The 21360-nt window shown below is 32.9% G+C and overlaps 4 protein-coding genes and 1 non-coding gene across 5 annotated transcripts; 1 reads left to right on the forward strand and 4 right to left on the reverse strand.

Moving 5' to 3' along the window:
* Window positions 1–2854: 2854 nt before the first annotated feature.
* LOC101267329 (probable protein phosphatase 2C 55) lies at window positions 2855–5279 on the reverse strand. The gene is made up of 2 exons (XM_004244304.5): window positions 4711–5279; window positions 2855–3759 (listed from the first exon to the last, which is right to left on the reverse strand). The coding sequence occupies exons 1-2, from the start codon at window positions 4719–4721 to the stop codon at window positions 3003–3005; spliced, it is 768 nt and encodes a 255-aa protein (XP_004244352.1). The 5' UTR covers window positions 4722–5279; the 3' UTR covers window positions 2855–3002.
* Window positions 5280–5422: 143 nt separating this feature from the next.
* Window positions 5423–7979, reverse strand: LOC104648552 (uncharacterized). The gene is made up of 2 exons (XM_010326016.4): window positions 7548–7979; window positions 5423–7439 (listed from the first exon to the last, which is right to left on the reverse strand). Exons 1-2 carry the CDS (start codon window positions 7822–7824, stop codon window positions 5761–5763), a joined length of 1956 nt encoding a protein of 651 aa, XP_010324318.1. The 5' UTR covers window positions 7825–7979; the 3' UTR covers window positions 5423–5760.
* Window positions 7980–10579: 2600 nt separating this feature from the next.
* TRNAM-CAU (transfer RNA methionine (anticodon CAU)) lies at window positions 10580–10651 on the reverse strand. Its single transcript has one exon. It is a non-coding gene; the product is annotated as a tRNA-Met (tRNA).
* Window positions 10652–11856: 1205 nt separating this feature from the next.
* LOC101252202 (fatty acid desaturase 4, chloroplastic) lies at window positions 11857–13049 on the reverse strand. Its single transcript, XM_004244085.5, has one exon. The coding sequence runs from the start codon at window positions 12908–12910 to the stop codon at window positions 11912–11914; it is 999 nt and encodes a 332-aa protein (XP_004244133.1). The 5' UTR covers window positions 12911–13049; the 3' UTR covers window positions 11857–11911.
* A 1796-nt stretch (window positions 13050–14845) lies between these two features.
* Window positions 14846–20170, forward strand: LOC101251905 (uncharacterized). Its single transcript, XM_004244084.4, has 7 exons — window positions 14846–15594; window positions 16878–17018; window positions 17111–17476; window positions 17738–17983; window positions 18824–18916; window positions 19113–19313; window positions 19528–20170. Exons 1-7 carry the CDS (start codon window positions 15271–15273, stop codon window positions 19741–19743), a joined length of 1587 nt encoding a protein of 528 aa, XP_004244132.1. The 5' UTR covers window positions 14846–15270; the 3' UTR covers window positions 19744–20170.
* The last annotated feature ends 1190 nt before the right edge of the window (window positions 20171–21360 follow it).

The following is a 21360-nucleotide window of genomic DNA, read 5'->3' on the forward strand; positions in this document are numbered from 1 at the left end:
TTACGATTAAACCAGATTGTAGTTATAAGATTTAATTTGAGTTAATAGTTTGCTATTTATACAATTTTTCCAAATATTTTCCATGCAAAATAGTTTCCTAGAAAACATTTTCTATGCAACACATTTTCCTAGAAAATATTTTCTTAGAAAATCAATGGATTTCTAACTTATTTTCTTATGTTTGGTAGATGAGTAGAAAATAATTTTTGAATTTTTGATTGGTGAATGAAAAATATTTTTCAGAAAATATCTTTTATTTTTTGCTTGAGACTAAAAAGAACGCTTAAGAAAAATAATTTCTAATCTAAAAATTAACATCGATAATTGATCTAGGACCCAACCTCAACTAGGAAAAGAACCTGATGACCATTCCAAAAGCCGACCATGAGGCCTTACCCATGATTAATTTTTTTCAACAACAACTTTTAAAAAACAATAAAAATTGACGGGGGTCGAGGGGGAGCATAAAAAATATTAATTGAAATATTTTTCTAGATCAATTTTTTTTTAAAAAAAAATTAATAGGGGTGGTCAAGGTGAGGGTGGCGCGTGGGCGGATGGTAGGGGATGTGGGTGGCGTAAAAAATGAATTTTTTTCAAATTTGAAATATTTGCCAAAAAATAAAATTAACGGGAATAGCCTGGGTTGGGGGGGGGGGGTGGAGGATGGGTAGGGGTGGCGTAAAAATGAAAAAAATGATATGAAATATTTCTTTAAAATAATACATTTTTTAAAAAGGGTTTTGATATATCCCTCAACTTTGTCATTTAGAGTTGATATACCCCTCGTTATAAAGTTGACTCATATATGCCCTTACCGTTATATAAACGGCTCACATATACCCCTGCCGTTACAAAATGACTCACATATACCCTTCATTTAACGGATGTTAAAAAATTAGTTTTAAATTTATATTTATTACTTCTAATTTTTTTTAAAAATGATTTTGGGGTATATATGATTCTTCTATCAAAGTTCAAGGTATATTTTAATTTTTTTCATACATAAATTATTTTTTTGACTTCTTTTATTATAATTATTTGAGTTTCTTATTCTTATTTTGTTTTTTCTTTCATTCCTTAGTTTAAAGAAAAAAAATTAAACTATTTTTTGTGTGTATTGTAATTTAATTTCGTATTCGAAGAAAAAATTTGGTCATCTACAATAAGTTTTACAAGAATATTAGTGAAACATAAATAAATTTGATTATCAAAATAATAATTATAAATTAGTCATTGAAACAAAAAAAGTAAAAAAAAATATTTGACGAGGATTAAATTTACTCATATGGGATTATATTTTTTAGAAAAAAATAATAAAAATTTAGATTAAGATAAATTTTTTGTCATTTCCGTTAGAGGAAAAGGGTATATGTGAGTCATTTGTTTACAAGCAGGGGTATATATGAGTCACTTTCATCATAACAAGGGGTATATCAGCTCTAAATGACAAAGTTGAGGGGTATATTAGACCCTTTTCCCTTTTAAAAATAATTTGTAATTTTTTTATTAGTTTGTTTGAGGGAGAGTGTGGTTTGGGAATAGGGATAAAAATATATTTGAAATTTGAAAATATTTTAATTTTGTTTTTTTTTGTGTATATGGGGAGAGTCGGGTCGTAATAAGAAAGAAAGTAAAGGATGAAGTGATGTTTGGAAAATGTTTTCCTTACCTTAAATTTGAGGAAATTGAATTGAATTGAAAAACATTTTTCAAAGATTTAAGCCAACCAAACATCAGAAAACTCATACCAAACACACTGCGTATTAATCGCAAAATTGTGGTATGAAACAGACCACAACAGGGGATGATTAAACTTGACACAGATGGAAGTTAACACTAGGCATGGCCAGTGGCAACACTGGAGAGTTCAGCTTTGCGTTTGCTATTCCCATTCTGTGTAAAGATCATAATGTTGTTGAATGAGGGAAGCAAACGCAAAATTCAACTCTCCAGTGTTGATGATGAAGAATAGAACCTCTCAAAACCTCGACCTGAAGAATAAGACTGATGATTTGATAAGAAATGCTGATTTTTGCTTCGCTCATTGCTACAGAGAACCAAAACAGTGGTCGATCATCTATCTAAGCCAATTATTTTTGTAAGGTAATTTGTATATTCTCCTTCTTTCTGGATTGCCTTACGGTAATCTCTGATGTATATTTGGGGTTAAGTCCGAGTCCCCTTTTGACTAAGTTTTGATCAGTATTCTAATTCCCTTTTTCTTCTGAAAAATGTTCTGATTCGGTCAAGATGTTGCGTGAATCGTGCTCTCCAAGTCATATTGTCAGCATGAGATACTTGGAGCGGGTGGAAGGACCAAAACGTTGCATCAGATGATGCAGTTAAGCGTGTATTCAAGGGAAAATGGTCTAAAACTCGTGGAAGGACACCAAGACTGTCATGAGGACACTACGAAAAGCTGAATGCCTCTGTATGTTAGTACATTTGTGCAGAAATGCGATGAGGTTAGAACAGACCGAACTCACGGCAATCTTCTTCAGCTTTAAATGATGGAATCCCCACCGAAAATGGAGGCCTTAGTACTGCTAAAAATGAGTTTGCGTATTAGCAATGATTCAGGGGAAGCACATACAGAACTATTATATACTATGATCGCGATACCTTCCATTAACTTGACTAATCCAGATTTGTGTAGTGTAAGGCTCGTTAAAGCCTAAAGGGAAAACGCGAGTTTCCCTCGGTTCGATCCAATCCATCCCAGTTAACTCCTCAGTCTCTAGCTTTAGTGACCAAACAACATCCAGGACAAGGGAGTCAACAATTAACTATTGTTTCAATATTGATCAAAAAAATCTTTGTTTTTTGCCTGTTTGCTAAGTATACCACACACTAAAAAAAATTTAAACTCATATAGAAATGAAAGAGGAGTCAAGAAGATAATGAGCATCAATAAGTACAAGAAATTTCATCCTAGCTCATTTTACATCACCAATTAGCACAAACAAGAAATCCTAAACCTTAAACCCCTAAAAACAGAACTATCGGGGCAAAATCTGCGCAACTATCACTGTAATGTCATCACGCTTGCCACCAGGACGATATATCTGAGCTTTGGAGCACTCTTCAGCATAAGGTGTATATACAGTTTTACTTTCTGATTTCTGCAGGGCATATTCTGCAATCTTCTGTGCTAACATCTTCGAAAACGTTTCCAGTTTGTGCAAATCCCCTACCCCGTCGTGTACTAATTTCTCCAACTCATGGTTGCGAACATTATCGAACAGTCCATCTGTAGCCATCACTATCACATCCCCTATTCTTACTGTAGCATTAATTTCTTGTGCCACACTTGGATCATCTAATTCAACACCATTCCCTAACTGAAAGGGATAATTGAACCCTCTTTGCTGAATTTCCGATTTGTAAACTATGACCCCGTCTCTTATAACAACAAACCTGCTATCTCCAACATTGGCCGCGTGTATAGTATCACACGATAAAGTCAAAATACAAGCTGTTGACGAACCTTGACATTTTGTGTTCAAATAAGCTTCGTTGAGAACTTCCATTGGGTCAATTTTGTTCCTTTGATCTTTCTGCTTCTGTATCGATAGCTCAGCATTTCTAACCAACTGTCTCGAATACTCTCCAGGATCGATACCCTTTCTTGCCCAACTACCGACGCCATCTGCTACACCTATGGTTTCTTCCTCTCCGCAAATAAAATGTGCATCTTCCCCAAGAGGCGCTTTGTCAGATCGTGGTATGTAAAACGAGCCAGCCGCCATCTTCATCCTGAAATTACCATTCGGAAAACTTAAAACGTTATTAGTACTCTCACGGCGAAAGCTTAGATCCTTGTCTACATCCATCTCATCCATAGCCACTTGAGAAACTAGTAAAGAAGTGACAGACAAATTTATATGAGCGGGATTCAAAGAAAAAAAGTAGCAGAGCAATATCGCGCTTAGGATTTGAACTTGTTACCTAAAGCAATTATTGAATTTCCTTTTAATTGACAGATTTCTTCATATTAGGAGAATTCACTAGTTCATATAATATAATGAAAAGAAATAAAACATTTTCCATAATCGCGCAAAATGACAAAACATCTTATGGACACTAAATATCACCTGAAGATACAAGGTAATCTCTCAGTTTCAATTTGTTTTGACCAATTTAACTTTGCACAGAATTTAAGAAAATAAAAGACTTTTGAATTGTATGGTATAAAAATAAAGATACTTCAAATTTACTAAAATGTCCATTAGTTTTGTGGTCTGAAACATGATATATGGAAAGTTAAAACTTAAAAAGGGGAAATAATCACTTTTTTAAAAGGACTAAAAAGGAAGGCGGGTCAAACTAATTGACAGATAGCATTTGGGTGTGAATTTCAGTTGAAACATCCTACCCAACTGGTCCAAATAAACAGGCCCAAAACTCAATGTAAGCAAACCACCGGTCTATTCCCCAACAAATGTGGGACTCTAACACCCCGTCCACGTCCAGACCCAACTTGAGCGTGGATTGAAAGCACAAACGAGGACGAACCTAGCTCTCGTACCATGTAATGGAGAGTAACTTATCTCATTACTCAAAGATACAATGATATAGATACATGAAGAAAATAAGCTAACTATGTTAACTAGATATTCAAATCCCTAAAATTCAGTATACCATTATATACATAATAACTATACTGTAAAAAAAATCAGAACAGAAGGGTTCAATCCAGAAACTTACGTGAGAGTCATACTGCACTTGAGCTTCTGCTATGCAGCAGGGTCCATGGAAGCACCGATCACAAGGGTCTATTGTACTAGTGTTACCTTGCATTTCTGTGAGAGGCTATTTTCAATGGTTGAACCCGTGACCTCCTAGTCACATGGCAACAATTTTTCCGGTTATTCCAAGGCTCCCCTTCTCACATGAGAGTGTGTATATTCAAAACATGGTGGTTGGTTTAGTTAGGGAAAGCTACATATATACCAAAGTTTAACAATGAAAGGAAGGTATCGGAATAAGCACCGGTTCATATATAACAGATTCGATAAACTTGCCAGAAAGAACGATGTATAGACTCAACGCAATGGAGAAAGGTGAACTTCTTGGTACATAGCATTTTACCCCCTTAGTGCAACTAGCTGGCGCAAATCCGGATTAGTCTAGCTAGTGGGGTTAGGGATATCAGATAGCTACATAACTGTCTTGCAAATATCCCCTAAAACAAAGACATGCTCAAAAGTTCTTTTTTTTTTGTCATCGCTGTCTGCAATAAGTACACTTTGAGACAAGAATATGACCAAAGTTCAATATTATCTTCATCCCTTTCCTGTTAATTTACGCTCCAATCTCCACACTTAAAGAAGATGTTTGTCACTCAACTTGATTTAATTGAAAGGAGGAGAGAATTAAAAAGAATCTCTGACTCCGAGTTCAGAGTAACTTGATAGTCTGGGAACAAAAACATGCTAGTGATCATATCTGTAATCTTGACTTAGCATTCGCAACAGCCACAAACACTTCATAGAGCTCAATGAGGACTATGCAAGATTGTTAATATGCAAAACAGTTACAAACCTGGAAACTAAACAAGTGAACTGAAACATGATTCAAGAAATTTTTTTACTAAAGCTGAGATAGTTACTAGAGGACCTAAATAGAAGAACAAGTTAGTAGCACTGTCTGAGTGTCTTTGAGTAGTAGGCAATAAAGAAGAATATATAACTTCATGAACTAAACAAAAACTTTGTAAGAGAAGTATTAGCACTATAGTTTAGCTTAATCTTGTTTTCACTTTGTCCTGAATATTGGAACCTTTCCAGCATTGATGTTTTCAAGGTTTCTAATCCTCCTCTCAAGTTTCACAATATCGATCATATCATTTGAACCACTCCCTTTCTCATGGTTATTAATGTTTCCCATGGCCATATTGCCTTCAGTTATTTTGGTACACGTTGCTATTACCTTCTGTGTTACCACTGAAGCTTCGCTCATTTGTAAGGTTTTAGCTGAATTAGTACTCAAAAGTCCTGCATTTGGACCGTCACTTGCAAGTGCAATACCATCAGTCAAGTTGAGCTTGCAGCCACCTTTGTCATTGTTATTCTTGCTCTCTAGTGGCACCATTTCCTTAACTACATATGGCCCATCTCCATCTTCATCCGACTTTCCATTTGAAGCCTCAAATTTATCGCTTATTGGTTTCGATTCCACCAGAATCTCCCTTGCTCTGGCAGTCCCATCATTTGAAGCTGAAGAAGATTGGCTTTGCATGCTAAGGAAGAGTTTCTGATTATTACCAGGTACAACAACTTCTTTCTTCATGAGTTTCCTCTTGCGTAAAGATACAGAAATTGGAATATTGTCATCATCTGATGATGATGATTCTATAACTATCATATCACATTTCTGCAAAAAACCACAACACACAGAGGCATTCATCTTTTCGTGCTGAATTGCAACCTCAGGTACAACATTTTGGTTCTTCCACCATTCCAAGTATCGTCTGCTGACATCTGACTCGATGAACCTAGAAGGTATATAGAGCTTGACATCTTTAATTGGTCTGTTATAATTAGTCCAAGCAATTTTCGGGATATAATCACTAGCATGATTCACACAATCAGGCACATCTTGATCAAATCCAAATTGCATTGATACTCTATGTGGATTATATTGTTCAACACAATCCATTCCAACTAGTTCAGAAGCTCGAACAAGTCGAGCAAAAGTCATGATTTCTCTTCCAATATTTGGTCCAACCACCACATATTCATCCCTCTCCTTGTAAAATCTGCTGATGTCCCAATTCTTCACAATATCAATGGCATAAGGACGCCACAGAAAACATTCAGCAGCGGAATCTATTCCACTTCTATGATCCACATGATTTAGTTTTTTCGCCTTATGCCATCTAGCTACTCTTGGCTCCCCAGTGTAAATGATACTACTAGGCTTAGGCTGCAAATTCGTAAATCTCTCCCAAGCCCATAGCTGAATAAACTGAAAAGGAGCCCGAAGGTTCGGATTCAACTCATCTTCTATACATCTAGAATCACTCGGCGAATGGTTCTTAGCTGAAGATACAATAAACTGTTTAAGCAAACTCATATCCCTATAAATACTAGCTAAAACAGCAGGGGCAAGTGCTATTGGAATTCCTTGAGAAAGATAAATTGCAATAGAGAAAAGAGCTCTGTCCACTTTCAGAAAGCTTCTAGCAGGAAGCACATACCTTGACAACCAAAGGGTTAAAAATGCAACATGCTCCAAATGATCACCTCTTCCTGCAAAATGCTCCATCCAGGCACGGTGACGAACATTCGTTTTACGCACTCTAATATCTTTATGAACCTCAGTAAGAGCTTTTTCAATGTCAACAGCATCTTTGGTCTTAACAGGTTTCAACACAGAGTGTCCTAAAACAGAGAAACCACCTAATACCACCATATCCTCCAATGTAATAGTAGCTTCTCCCCATGGTAAAATGAATGTATTAGTCTCCAAACACCATCTCTCAGCTAAAGCAAGAATCAAATCACTATGCTTATAAATCATAAATGTTGAACCTATAATACCTTCAAAGACTCCAGCTTTCTTCCATATCTCTTGGTGTAAAGGCTTTAACTTATTAACCCATTTAGACCATCCCTTCATATATGAAGAACCACCCTTAAACTGAACTTTTGGTGATGAACAAGAAATTTTGAGTCTTGAAGGGAGAAAAGGGAGTTCTTTGGTTGTTGGTTTAAGAAAATGAGCAACTCTAAATATGGGTTTCACTTCTTCATCAATAGATGAAACCATAACCTCCTCCATTTCCTCCATGATTTCAACTTCTGAACAATCCACCATTCTTGATTTTGAAAAAAAATTTGTATTTTTTCTCTTTTTACATCAGGGTTTTCAAGAATACAGAAGGAAAAAACAACCCATTCTTGTGTATTGAATCATACTAAAAGAATGGGACAAAGTTTCTGATTCTTTTTTTTAGTCTGTACTATTTTTTTCAGTACTGAGTGAGAAAAACAAACAAATATGGTCCAGCTCAAAATTCTATTTGTAGGCAAAAACTAACATATAGCTGCATTTGTAACTTTTAGCTGGACATGCCAAAAGTTGAAAACAAACAAGCTTACCAAAATGGGTTATGGCGCACTGGTTTAAGTGTTTCAACCTTAACCAGACATATCGCTTTCGAGCCTTGGATACAGATAAAATTCTGTTGGGAGGTCATCCTCAAATAGGCTTTGCAATGTTGATCCGGACTAAGTCAAAGCTCCAATGTGGGCTTCAAACACCGGTGGAAACTAAAAAAAAAAAAACAAGCAATAAGTTTCTTAAAGAATGTTAAGTCTAGAAATTTATGATACCTAAGATATTATAAATAAGATGATCAATTCGACTGATTTATTATTTATTCGTGTTAATGACTATCAAAATCATTTATGATGATATATGACATACAAAAGGTATTATTAGAACTTATGCTCATTTATTTCAATATTAATAGATGATAAAACAATTTCTTTCTTCCAAAAAATAATTAAAGGAATTTTCAAAAAAAATATTTTTGTAGTGTTCAAAAAAATTTGGAGGCAACGCAAATTGTTTGATTTCTAAATTAAATAAAATATTTCTCACCTAAAATTCATCATAAAAAGAAGAGATAAGTATTAAAATATTTCTAAACTTAATGTGAATTATTACTTTAGTCACTTAAATTTTGTTTGATCTTCGCGTTAAATTGATGTTCATACTTTATAAGTTATTTTTATTGATAATGTATACTTGTTCTTAAACAATTCAATTATAAGTATTCCAAAGTGGATAAAAACAAGAATATAAAGGAATAATAAAGTATTTAATGAACTTTTTAGAAAAATGAATTATGGGAATATTAATTTTGTTTAAGCTTCCAAAGAGAAATTATGTGAACACTAAGCATGATGATGATATTAATTATAGGGGTAAAATGGAAAAAGATTGATTAATTTAATCTTGATTTAGTAAATGATCATCTAGTTTGAGACATGTATTTTTATCAATTAATATATATTGGCCAGAAGGAATATATGTATCACAATTTACTAGATACATATACTATAAATTCGTAAAAAAATTTTAATAAACTAATTAAGAGATAATATTAAAAGACTAAACATAAAGAATAATATCCTTGTGAAAGGAATTAATTCCATCAAAGGGAAACTTGTAGCCTCATTTTCATAACAGAAAAGTGTTTGGTAAGATTTTAAAAGGTGACTTGGCCTCGATTAATAACTAAAAACTTCAACTTTGAAATATATATATATATATATATATATATATACCTCTTAACTAAAAAAGAGAGATAATTTTTTAAATAAGATTTAAAAAATCAAAATGAAATGAGTAATTACAAAGAAAACTTGCTATAAACTCTACTTTTAAATGAGAAGATGAAATTCATCACCAAAGGAGAGAAATAATTATCACAACTTTGTAAGAAATGTATTTTAAAAAAAATGATTTATTAGACATCATTTTTTCAAGTTACTTATAAGTAGAAAAAAGAAAAAGAGTGTTTTGTAATAAACTAAATAAGAATATAAGATCACTTTAGACTTATCGATGCTATCACTTGTTCACTTTATACTTTATACGCCTCTTAAGAAATAATAATTAATTTGAGTATTTTACTATAAAACACATATTAATTGCTATTACGTTGTTCCCTTCTACTCTATTTTCTTCTTCTGAATTTGTTGTACTTGAGCCGATAATTTTTCGGAAACAACCATGTTTTGGGGTTCCTTGGGCTGAAGTTTTGGGCCAAATGGGTCAAGAAATTTGGACCAAAATTGAAATTGATTTGGGCCTCTGGGTCATAACTTGGTCAACATTTGTGGCTACTTTTGTACCTAATTTGGGCCAGATTTAGTGTCACTTTATTGGGCCAACTTTGATCTTCATTTGGGCCACCATTAAGTCCAGTAATCCATGTAGGTATTGGCCATAATACGACCCTAAAATGATACAACAAAACATATTTAAACACTTTTATTAAATATTTAAGATCAAATAATACGGTAACAATGATTTACATTCTTGACTTCTTGGTAAAGAATTAAAGTATTTCTTTAGGAACATATTTACGAAATAAATATAGTAATAGTAGTATATTTTGAGGTGATATTTAAAAGGAAAAAAATAACTGAATCAAAACTGATACCAAAAAGAAACCGATATGAATGAGATGGTTTTAAAAAGTCTAGTTTTGGTAATAAATTACCAAAGAAATTGGAACGGTATAATTTTTTTTAAAAAAATAAACATTGAACCGTACTATTGACATCTCTACATGTAGGGTTAAGATTTGTGTACACTCTATCTTTCTTAAACTCTACTCGTGGAATCTCACTGGATATAACTTGGTTGGTAATTTTAGAATCCGACAATATCTGATTGTGTCTCATGTATACTCAACATTCAGCAATATAGTAATCTTTTGGTTCAAGTTATGAACTATGACTTTAGCTAATCTTCTGAAAATTATAGGTTACATATTTTATTAATTTGAATATTTGATAACTAGTTAGACCAAAAAATATGTAAAATAAATAATTTATATCAGAGCCAGGTTTCGATCCTGGGACCTGTGGGTTATGGGCCCACCACGCTTCCGCTGCGCCACTCTGATGATTGTTGCTACTCTAGTTGTGTTAAAATTAAATTTAAACTTTCTCGGTGATCAATTCACAATTCTATGCCAAAAGCAGAGAACCCCATAAGGGCGGTTCAAAACTGGACCGAAATCAATAATTCAAATTGAAAAAAAATTATTAGTTTATTAGTAGGGGTACGCATTCGGTATTTCGGTTCGGTTTTGGGGTTTTTTTTGCAGTTTTTGTAAATTGTGTACCGAATACCGAACCGAAATATTTCGGTTCGGTTCGATTTTTATTATTTCGGTTCGGTTTTGTTATTTCGGTTTTTTTAATCGGCCTGCTTAGTTGGGCTTTTAAAAATTTACAAATTTTTTTGTTTGATTTTCAGCTTAATGGGCTAAAAATAGTTATATCAAAAAGTCTTTTACTTTTTAATTTTTTATTTTAAATTATAATATTTGTTATTTAATATTAATAATTAATATAATATAAATATATATTATAATATAATATATTTCGGTAAACTGAAATACCGAATTACACAAAATTACATACCGAAAACCGAATTGAAATACCAAAAAATACAAAAACATATACCGAATACCGAATCGAAAACCGAAAAACCAAAATCGAAATACCAAAAAAATTTGGTTCGGTACTGTGTTTCGGTTTTCCGGTGTTTATGTCTAGCCCTATTTATTAGTATTGGGTTATTGGTTTAGTGGTTTTGGTGACGGTTTTGATTTTTTTTTATTATCGGTTATCGGTTCTCAATGGTTTGAAGTTATTTTTTAACGGGTTAACCGATAATTCCATAATAAATTAAATAATTATATTTATACAATTTCATATAAAAAAATCTCGACTTAGAGTTTAGTGTCCTACTTTTATTTTTTGTTGTCTCAAACACTTGATTATTCTATAATGTAAAAGTATTTGCTTTTGAGCATGACGTAACTTGTGAATTCGTGTTGATGATTTATTTGGATTGTCACCTAAAAACCGATGAATCAATAAGTCAATATCTTAATAATTCTATAACGGTTTAACATCTCTACAAAAATAAGCCAAATGATAAACTTTAAAATCTAACCGACCGGTACACAGCCCTATCCCATATTCCTCTATTTCCTTTTTTTATGTAACTCGAACTTATATTCTTATAGTTGAAAGTGGAGGATGCTTATTCGTGGTGTATATCAATATCATTTCAATACTAATCGGAAAAAATAAAATATAACTTAAGCCAATCAACATTGTATATTAACTGTTTCATATACTATAAATTGAATTCAATGTGAAGCAGAAATTGATTGTATTTCAGCTTCTTCAATCCATTCTGAATTTGGTTCACTCCATGATCTTGGCCGAACTCCGAATTTAAAGAAGAAAATCATCTCCATCAGCTCAAAAAACTTCGAGTCGTCCAAAATCGAGTTCCAAATTCCACTAACAATGCAGTAATTGTTGTTATACGGAACGCGATGATGATCAGCGTGTTGTTCCCTCGATACGAGTATTCCGGCGTCTTGTAATGCTAACACGATTGAAGGTAACTTACTTTTCGTACCATGAGCCCAAGAATGAAACTGTTGGCTGAACATAATGCACCCTGAACAAACCCCGACGAACGCCAGAGTAGTTGGATCGTTGCAGAAGATATTGATTGGAAGGACTGTGAATGTCACTGCTCGTGCTAAGGAATGGAGATTGTTAGAGAATTCGCGTCGGGTGATTGTCCATGGCCATTTATGGTGACCTTGAAATGCATCAATTTGGGCTCCGAAAACAGGGGATTCAGCGTTGCCGTAATTGTCAATTCCCCAATGGTAGATTCCGGAAGCTAAATCCGCTACGATGTAGCCGATGCAGCTTGCTATAAGGGGCCCGGCCCACGTATGTGAGTCGAGTGCCCCTGCTGCAGACCGTGCTAAAGGAATTAGCACGGTGGTGCACCCACTTGCCATCCAGGCTCGATGAGCCCAAGTGGATTTTAAACTCGGGTCATTTAATACACTTTTCGTATTACTCATCTTGTTTTTTGTGATGGGAGTGAGTGGGTCGTAAGTTAGTGGTTCTGAGACGGGTGGTGGTTTGGTGGTGATTGTGGCAATGTTGGACGAGGAAGAGGAGGTGGAGGAAGAGATACAATAGACTCGTGAAGGTAGGAGAACATGGCGGAAGGTGCTCTTAGCTCGATTTGTACTGGATCTTTTCTGTATCGTTCCAATTTTATCGAGGGCTCGTTGTGAGGATCTAATGGCATGGTTTTGAGGTAGAATGGAAGACATATTGAAGGAACTTTTAGGTTGGATTTGCAATCAAAATGCCAAGAAAAATACCATATAGTATTTATTAGGGGTATATTATTTATATCCATTTATATATATTGTAGTCCAATTGATTTGTGGTTCAAAATTGGGAGCTAGAAGTTTTGTGGTTTCTTCTAATTTTATTTTATTTTTTCAGAAAAGAAAAAAAGTTCCTTATGAAAGAAACAAAATAAGAATTTTTAGTATATGGTCTAAATAAGAGATGCGTGGGACTAGATAAGGCCAGTAGTATTGAGAGTTATTTTGTGTAGCACAAAATTTTGCCAATAAAGAAAAAACCTTTAATTTGAGTTGTTTTTAATCGGTAGACCTTTCACGCATATATTTATTATTACTTGTGGACCGACATTAAAATATTATGGTGGGATAGATAAAAAAATTTCGTATTGAATTAAAGGTTTAGTTTGAGTTTTGGATATAAATTCCTTTGTTAAGCAGTGTTTCCTTCTTAGATGAGTTATGTGGCATGACTGACTCTAAATTAATTTAAACTCCAATATAAATGCGATACGAAAAATAAAGAAAAATCCATTTGAAGCATAGATACTTCTTGTTGTCAATGCTAATTATGTACTAGACAATCTTACTATCATGTGTAATGTGATTACAAGAGCTTAAATCGTTAATCATAAGTTTTGAAAATTAAGATTCTAAAAAAAAATGTAGAGAATATTTCTCTCTTCAATCACGTAATATAAATTCAAATGAATCAAAATCACAAATAAGCTCGAACACATCATTTGATAGGTTTGATTGGTACACTAATTATTACATGTTAATTAAAATTTTAATCTTCGAAGCATTAATTTGACTTTAAAGGTTTAAAATGTGTAATATTTAGGTGTAGTATCTTGAAAAAGTGTAGAATATGTAAGTAGGAGCAGATTCAAAATCGCATAATTATTAATAAAAATCAAATGTATTTATTTAAAATTACTCGGTTTTGATCTTATTCATGCTAGTAAGATAGTCGATACATATTTAATTTTTAAGTAGAAATTAAACAAGTTATGAAAAAACTCTTTTATACCTCAATAAAACAAATAAGTCATTAAAAGAATATAGGGCAGGGAGTGAGCAATATATTATATCACGATAAATACTTTTTGTTTTTAAACATTTACATTACATTATTGAAGTTTATCTTTATTGCTATTCTCTCTATTCATGTTTATTTATTTATTTATTATTTAATTAAACACATTTATTTAAAAATAATAATAAATAAAAGATTAATTTTACTATATATAGGTAGTTTAAATATTTACTCCCACAAATAAAAGTAGAGTGGGAGTAAAAATTAAAATGGTCAAATCACTTAGTTATGAATAAGTGAAAAAATATATTTATAAAAATTTACATCGCGTTTGACATATGATTTGAGATTAGGATTATAATTTCATTTTTTTAAAAATAAAAATATTAATTTAAAAAATTTCAAATCTTAAATTTCAATAACTTTTAAAATGTAAAAATTTAATGAATAAGTTATTATTTTTTAAAAAGAAAAACTTCATGTAAAGGCTATACTCCATATTAAGAGACTATCTATATCACGTAAGAAAATTATAGGAGTATTAAATAATAACTAAAGTACTTTATTATTAACTAATGAATTTTTATAAAAAATCATATCATAAATATTTATTTATAAAAATTTAAAATTTTATTACTTTCTGTTTTAATTTATATGACATATTTATAATTCAAAATTCAGATTAATCTACTATTACAGAAAATTTTTCTTAATTTATTGTAACATATATTATTATTTTTATATATAATTATATAATTTTTATTTAAAATATTTAATTAAATTTAAATTATTTAATTTTCGAAAAATTAAATACGTCCATAAATAAAAACTATTAATTGCATATTCAGTGGTGGTCCCGTTGACCCCCCTTATTTATTTATTTTTGAATTTTGATAAATGAGATCGCTATTTTGGCATATTCTCTGAGCTCAATCTCACTCCGTTAAAACTACATTTATTTACGTGATGTTTAATTAGAGATTTTGAGTTCTGGAAATTTGATATATTTTAATTATAATAATTTAACTTTAATATGAATATTAAATCGAGAGAAAATTGTTTTTTCAGACTAATTTTAATTTATATTTGTTAGAAAATTATTTTTCTCAAGAGCTCTCTCCAGTCAATTGTGATTTATTTGTATTTGTGGAGAAAAGCAAAATCAATCAGCTCTTCATCTGTATTATTTCTTGTTGCCAAACAGAATATTCACTGAATAATCTGATTAAAAGAAATTGTTTTTTTTTAAGCTGACACTCGCAAAAACAAACAATCTTCATCCATGGCTGTAATCTTGAAGAATCACTGTTTATTAATCACTGTATTGTTCCTCTGTTGTTTCTGTTCATGGCGGCAGATAAATGGGTATGAATCACTGTTTCATCCAAAAGATATTCTGCCGCTGTTACCAAGACAGGTATCTTGGCCTATTATCAATTCTCTTCACAGTGCCGTGGACCTATTGCCTGCTTTTATGGGTGCTGCTTCAGTTGAAGGGAATAATACATTGGAGTGGAAAGGTGCTTGCTTTTACAAGAATATTGCTTGGTTACAGCTTCACAACAAATCTAAAAGTCAATTTGGTGGTGGTACCCTTCATATCAAGGTTTTCCCCCAAATCTAATTTTTTTCTATTTTGTTTTCATTTGGGTGTTGGTGTTCAATAAAGTGATTAGACGTAGAGTCGTGATTTGAAGTTTATGGGTTCTGAAATGCTATTTTTTAACACATGGCTCCTATTAGTTATTGATTGGGTTCGCAATTAAATATATAGACATACTATCCACTCGTCAACATAAATTTTGGAGGTGTTTAGATGATTAATTTGTAAGTTAGAGTTGGAGACGAGTTGAGGCGTGTAGATGTGCATAATTAAAATTAGAGTGCTTACATTGTCAGTTGAGGTCAAATTTGAGTGTTTGTTTATGGATTATGCCAAATATTATGCTACTTACTTCACCTCTGTCCATGTAACAAACCAGTTGCAATAGCTATTTTTCAAATTTCATTATTGTTTTCCTGTATCTTTAGTTGTTTTTCTTATATAGAAGTTCTTGTCCATGTGCATATTGTAGAGTTTGGGATGATGTTGTGCCAATTTTTTTTAAAAATCATTGGGAACTGGGACTTGGATTACGAAAATGTTTTCCTCTCGTTTAGTATTTTTTTTTGAGTTGATCTTTGGGGAGCCTTGACGCAATGGTGGAAGTTGTCATGGGATTAGGAGGTCATGCATTTAAGCGATGGAGATAGACTCTTGCAGTGATGCAAGGTAAGGCTATGTATAGTAGACCCAATGCGATCCTGGATCCTGTAGATAGCGGGAGCTTAGAGGTTCGGGCTGCCCTTAATCGTAACATGATTCCTGGAATTAGTTTGCTTAACGAGTCCTTGAAGCTTCTTTGAAAGTTCCTTATGTTGTTAGATATCTGTTTGATTTGGTTGCCAGATTAATGGAAAAATAGTGGAAGTTAATTAATCTTGATTCTTTGCTCAACTCTTCACGGGAAGCTACAAAAGTTGACTTTTATCTCACTAATATAATTCAGTACTTACTGAATGCTTGTGGGAAAGAGGTATCTTTTTGAAAAAACCCATCCTTTGGACGCCTTTCCGTTGATTATATGTTGCCTGTATTTAGTTGCAACAATCTCATGCTTGGAGAAATTGCAAATGCAGATGTTACTGGACCGTATGTAATGTATAATTTTTCTTCTACATTTGGAATGAAAATGTTTTGGAATGTGAAATCTGTATACATGTTAGTATGACATGTTTCTTTTTAATGCTTGGATGCAAAGAGTTCCGATTTTAGTGACAACGCTTGATCACACTGGGGTTTTGTACTTCTTATTTTTATATTTGTATTTCTGTTACAATATTATGTAGGTGAGCAATGCACACAGTTGGACATGTTTGGACCTTTACATCTTTGCAACCCCATATCGTGTAACGTGGGATTACTACTTTTTTTCTCGTGAACATACCCTTGAAATCAAAGAGTGGAAGTCTCAAGCTGAGTTAGAATATGTGAGTCACCAGCCTTTCATGAATGATTTTCATTGGTCATTGATCTAAGCGTACTTCTGTTATAGTTTAATGGATCAACTTAATTGAAACAGGTAAAAAATAGAGGGGTGTCCATTTTCCTATTGCAAGCAGGAACGTTAGGAACCCTTTCAGCAATATGGAATGCTTTCCCCTTGTTCGTCAATAATGGATGGGGCGAGAAGTCAAATATTGATTTTCTAGAGAAACATATGGGTGCTTCATTTGAAGAACGTCCACAGCCGTGGGTCACAAACCTTACTACTGATGACATTCATTCTGGAGATTTTCTTGCTATTTCAAAAATTAGAGGTACCTGGGGCGCTTTTGAGACTTTAGAGAAATGGGCAACGGGCTCTTATGCTGGCCATACTGCTGTTTGCTTGAGAGATGCTGAAGGAAAACTATGGGTTGGCGAATCTGGAAATGATAATGACAAGGTGGTGGAATTTTTAAAATATATTTTTCTGATGATGTTTAACTCGCTGTTCCCAAATTCTTGTGTTCCTCTATAGTCTTTAAAAATGTTATTGATTAACATCACATTTGCTTCTCTTCCCGTAGTTTAGCACGTTATCTAACAAAATTAACAATCATCCAGACAGGAATTTACACATTGAGAATTCATTCATAATTCATAGTAAATTTCATTGTTAATGACTCATTTTTGCACCAATTTTGTTGTTTGTGCTTCCTTTCAGGGAGAAGATGTGATTGCTATATTACCATGGGATGAATGGTGGGAGTTTGAGCTGACAAAAGACAACACCAATCCACATATTGCAGTGCTGCCTTTGCACCCTGATCTCCGAGCCAAGTTTAACGAGACTGCTGCTTGGGAATATGCACGAAGCATGGAAGGAAAATCTTATGGTTACCACAACCTAATATTTAGCTGGATAGACACAATTGATGGAAATTACCCACCACCCGTGGATGCTCATCTGGTAGTGCATGCTATTTTTTCTCTTACCATTTTTTTGTTTGCCCTATTATCTTGAAGGTGTTCCACATATACCCTTACTTTCTAAACCCTCTGGTTTGCGAGTATAGTCATCTCGGCTTAGGCTAAACTATGTCCTATGAAAATAAATAGAAAAATCACAACAAACAGCTAACTTAAATCTGAATTTCGGTTGATCAGCTAATGCGGTATCGCTGGGCACATGAAGTGAAATTTGATGAAGCCTTGATTTCATACACAGACTATTTAGCAATCTTTGTGAGTTGCTAATTGAAATAATAGAGGCCTCAAACTATTTTAGGTCTCATAGCTGCAGGTTTCATGTACTGGACACTATATAGATATTCATACAGGGGTGTTTTGAATCTTAGTGTGATGTTGTCAGTGAATCCATGGAGATTCATTTGACTGGTAGAAATATGCTACTATGATTCACGTGTTCCATATAATTACGTAATTATGCATGTGTGCTGAAGCAGTAAGTATTTGATTGGATTAGTATCTCTTGACAGCTGAATATAAACTTTATTTTAATGTAAAAAACTTAAGTACTGTATGATCATTTGTGAGATTGAAGTTAAGCTACGAAATATCACGTGAGACAATTGATATTAGAAAGTTGTTGATGATGAAGGGTGAGGGATAATAATAGGAACTATGGCACTAACAATTTACAAGAAGCAGAAATGACAGGCATTTTGTAGATAAACATGGTAGTTGTGGTACTTGGTTTTTGTGTTATCGATTGTATGCTTTTGTGTTATGAAATTACATGTTACTACTTTCTGTTATCGTTGTTTACAAACATGGCTGGGTGGTGCAGGTGGCTTCTGTCATGACTGTTTGGAACCAAATAGCGCCTGAATATGGTTCTAACTTGTGGAACGAAGCCTTAAACAAACGACTTGGAACTCAGGTTATATATAAATTTTGATCACTTCCATGAAATGCCTCTTTTCATTGAGACAATTAGTAGACTAAATATTATTGAAGCAGGTGCTAGGTATAATATGTTTCTCGTTTAATAGCTATTTAAAGTGGATCAAATTCCGTAATTACAAAGATTGACATAAAATTCAATATTGAATGCTGTTCCATTTTGTTCCACGCAGAACCTTAGTCTTCCTGATATACTTGTTGAAGTTGAAAAGCGTGGATCCTCTTTCGCCAAATTGTTGGCTATTCCAGAGCAAGATGACTGGGTTTATAGCGACGGCAAGTCAGCATCATGTGTTGCTTTTATTCTTGAAATGTACAAGGAAGGAGGACTATTTGGTGAACTTGCAAACTCGATTCAGGTTACAGAGTTCACGGTGAGTTTGTCAGATAGATTTTGAAGTATTCTCAGTTTTCCTGATTTGGTTGGTTGCTTCGGCATTTGCCTTGGCCATGTACTTGATGAATCTTAAACTACCTTTTCGCCTTTTCTGTTTAGCATGCATGTCTCTTCTAACAAAGTTATCTTTCTATGTCGGACTCCAGTTCTAGAGTTTCAGGAATTGATGTCGTTTATTGTTGGAACTGCAGATAAAAGACGCTTATACTCTCAACCTTTTCGAAAACAATTCAAGCCGGTTGCCTAAATGGTGCAATGCCGATGACACTATGAAGCTTCCTTTCTGTCAAATTCGAGGTAAGTACCGTATGGAACTACCTGGATACAATAGTATGGATCTGTACCCCCATATGAACGAAAGATGTCCATCTATGCCTCCGAAGTACTACAGACCTCAAGGTTGTTGACGAGGTTTTCCCCATCTTCCTCTGTAAGTATCACAGAGGTCAGTATTGTTGAAAACATAAATACGAGTCAGCTTCTTCTAACAGCTTAAGCTTTTAGACGAGATGGTCACACACTTCACCATCATATTGCATGTAGTTTTCACTCATCGAGCAGTTTCCGAGGGGTTGTACAATGCCTAGGATACACAAGCTGAGGTTGCTATTAGCCATTTATGTTGCTCTTATTCAAGAGTTTGTACAAAGTTTGACAACTTCCTTTAATTTTTATTTATACTAAGCATGTTGTTGTTATGTAGCTTTTTGTGGAACGAAATCGGGAAAATGAATCCCGAAGAATTTGTAGCAAGTAGCACGTAATCGTGGAATTAATTGAGGTGCACGTAAATTTATATTTGCTTATTTATTCAATTCCAAACAAGTTTGGAAATACTCATTTCTTTTACTGTTCACTGCAACGACCGAAGCCTTTTTGGCCAAGTGCAAGTCAATTCCATTTATATATAAATAACACTATTTTATTATAACGACCACGATTTATCTGAAATCGATATTTCAGTTATAATTTTCTAGTTGATGTTCAATATCTACTTTAGAAAATTCATTTATTTATCAAGTTGTGATTTTTCACTTAGTGTTTGTTAGTCATATTAAAGCAATACTCAATTCAAAGTCATATTAGAGTACCTGACAAACAATAGTGGACGGAGGAAGTATTATTTTATTATAGCAATTACTTACTTCGTCTCAATTTATGTGACACTTTTCGAATTTCGAAATTCAAACAGGTCTATCTTTAAAATATTTTGAATTGTCAATCATTATGACTTATAATATTTTTAAAATAGTTTATAAATATATAAATTTCATCTCAATTAAAATAGAAGATTCCTCGTGTAAATTATCGATCAAACTTAAACTGTTTGACTCTAAAAATGAAAAGTGTCATATAAATTGAGACAGAAAAAGTATGATTTATCTGAAATCAATGTTTCAAGTTATAACTTTCTATTTAATATCCAAACCAATATTATTTCAAGTTACGAAAACAGTGTTTAAAGAGATAAAAATTCAACCATTTCACTATAATTCATGACGATTAAAACGTCACAACATATATTACATTATAAGTCCTTTTTTTTGGTATTATTTTAATTTTAGTATGTATCGAACTTTTTTTTTTCTTGAATTTGCATAAAAGCAAAATTACGTGATCAGTACTGACGATGATGAAATATTTGTTATTAGTATATTCGAGGAATTTTCTTTTCTATCAATTACGTAATATAGACGAAAACGTAAATTGACAAAAAAAAACTAAAAACAAAGGAAAATAAAAGAAAAGAAAAAAATTCCTTTTTTTTTCCAGGATAAAAATTATTCTGTATATTGAAGCAAAAATATATCCTATTGATTGAGATAAATGAAACTAATTAAATAAAATATTATCAAAACTGAGAAAATGACAAAAATAGTACCTTATATTTAAGACTAGAGTTAAAATAGTTTCTTTTAACTGTTTCAATTCTATAATTTTATCAAAAGTTCAGTATTTTTAGCATCGTCAAATATTTACCTGATTTTATCTTTAAATTTAACTGAAATTATGGGATGAAAAAT

Source organism: Solanum lycopersicum, chromosome 7 (genome assembly GCF_036512215.1).
Source record: "Solanum lycopersicum chromosome 7, SLM_r2.1".
Classification (NCBI taxonomy): domain Eukaryota; kingdom Viridiplantae; phylum Streptophyta; class Magnoliopsida; order Solanales; family Solanaceae; genus Solanum; species Solanum lycopersicum.

Bases quoted from the DNA above. Each gene is read 5' to 3' on its own strand.
- LOC101252202 (XM_004244085.5), bottom strand. From the start codon at position 12,910: ATGTCTTCCATTCTACCTCAAAACCATGCCATTAGATCCTCACAACGA.
- LOC104648552 (XM_010326016.4), bottom strand. From the start codon at position 7,824: ATGGTGGATTGTTCAGAAGTTGAAATCATGGAGGAAATGGAGGAGGTT. The intron at 7,440-7,547 runs GTATTATAGGTT...CATGGGGAGAAG, and splicing joins GAAAGCTGGAGTCTTTGAAG to CTACTATTACATTGGAGGAT.
- LOC101251905 (XM_004244084.4), top strand. From the start codon at position 15,271: ATGGCTGTAATCTTGAAGAATCACTGTTTATTAATCACTGTATTGTTC. The intron at 17,019-17,110 runs GTGAGTCACCAG...TAATTGAAACAG, and splicing joins CTCAAGCTGAGTTAGAATAT to GTAAAAAATAGAGGGGTGTC. The intron at 18,917-19,112 runs GTTATATATAAA...TGTTCCACGCAG, and splicing joins ACAAACGACTTGGAACTCAG to AACCTTAGTCTTCCTGATAT.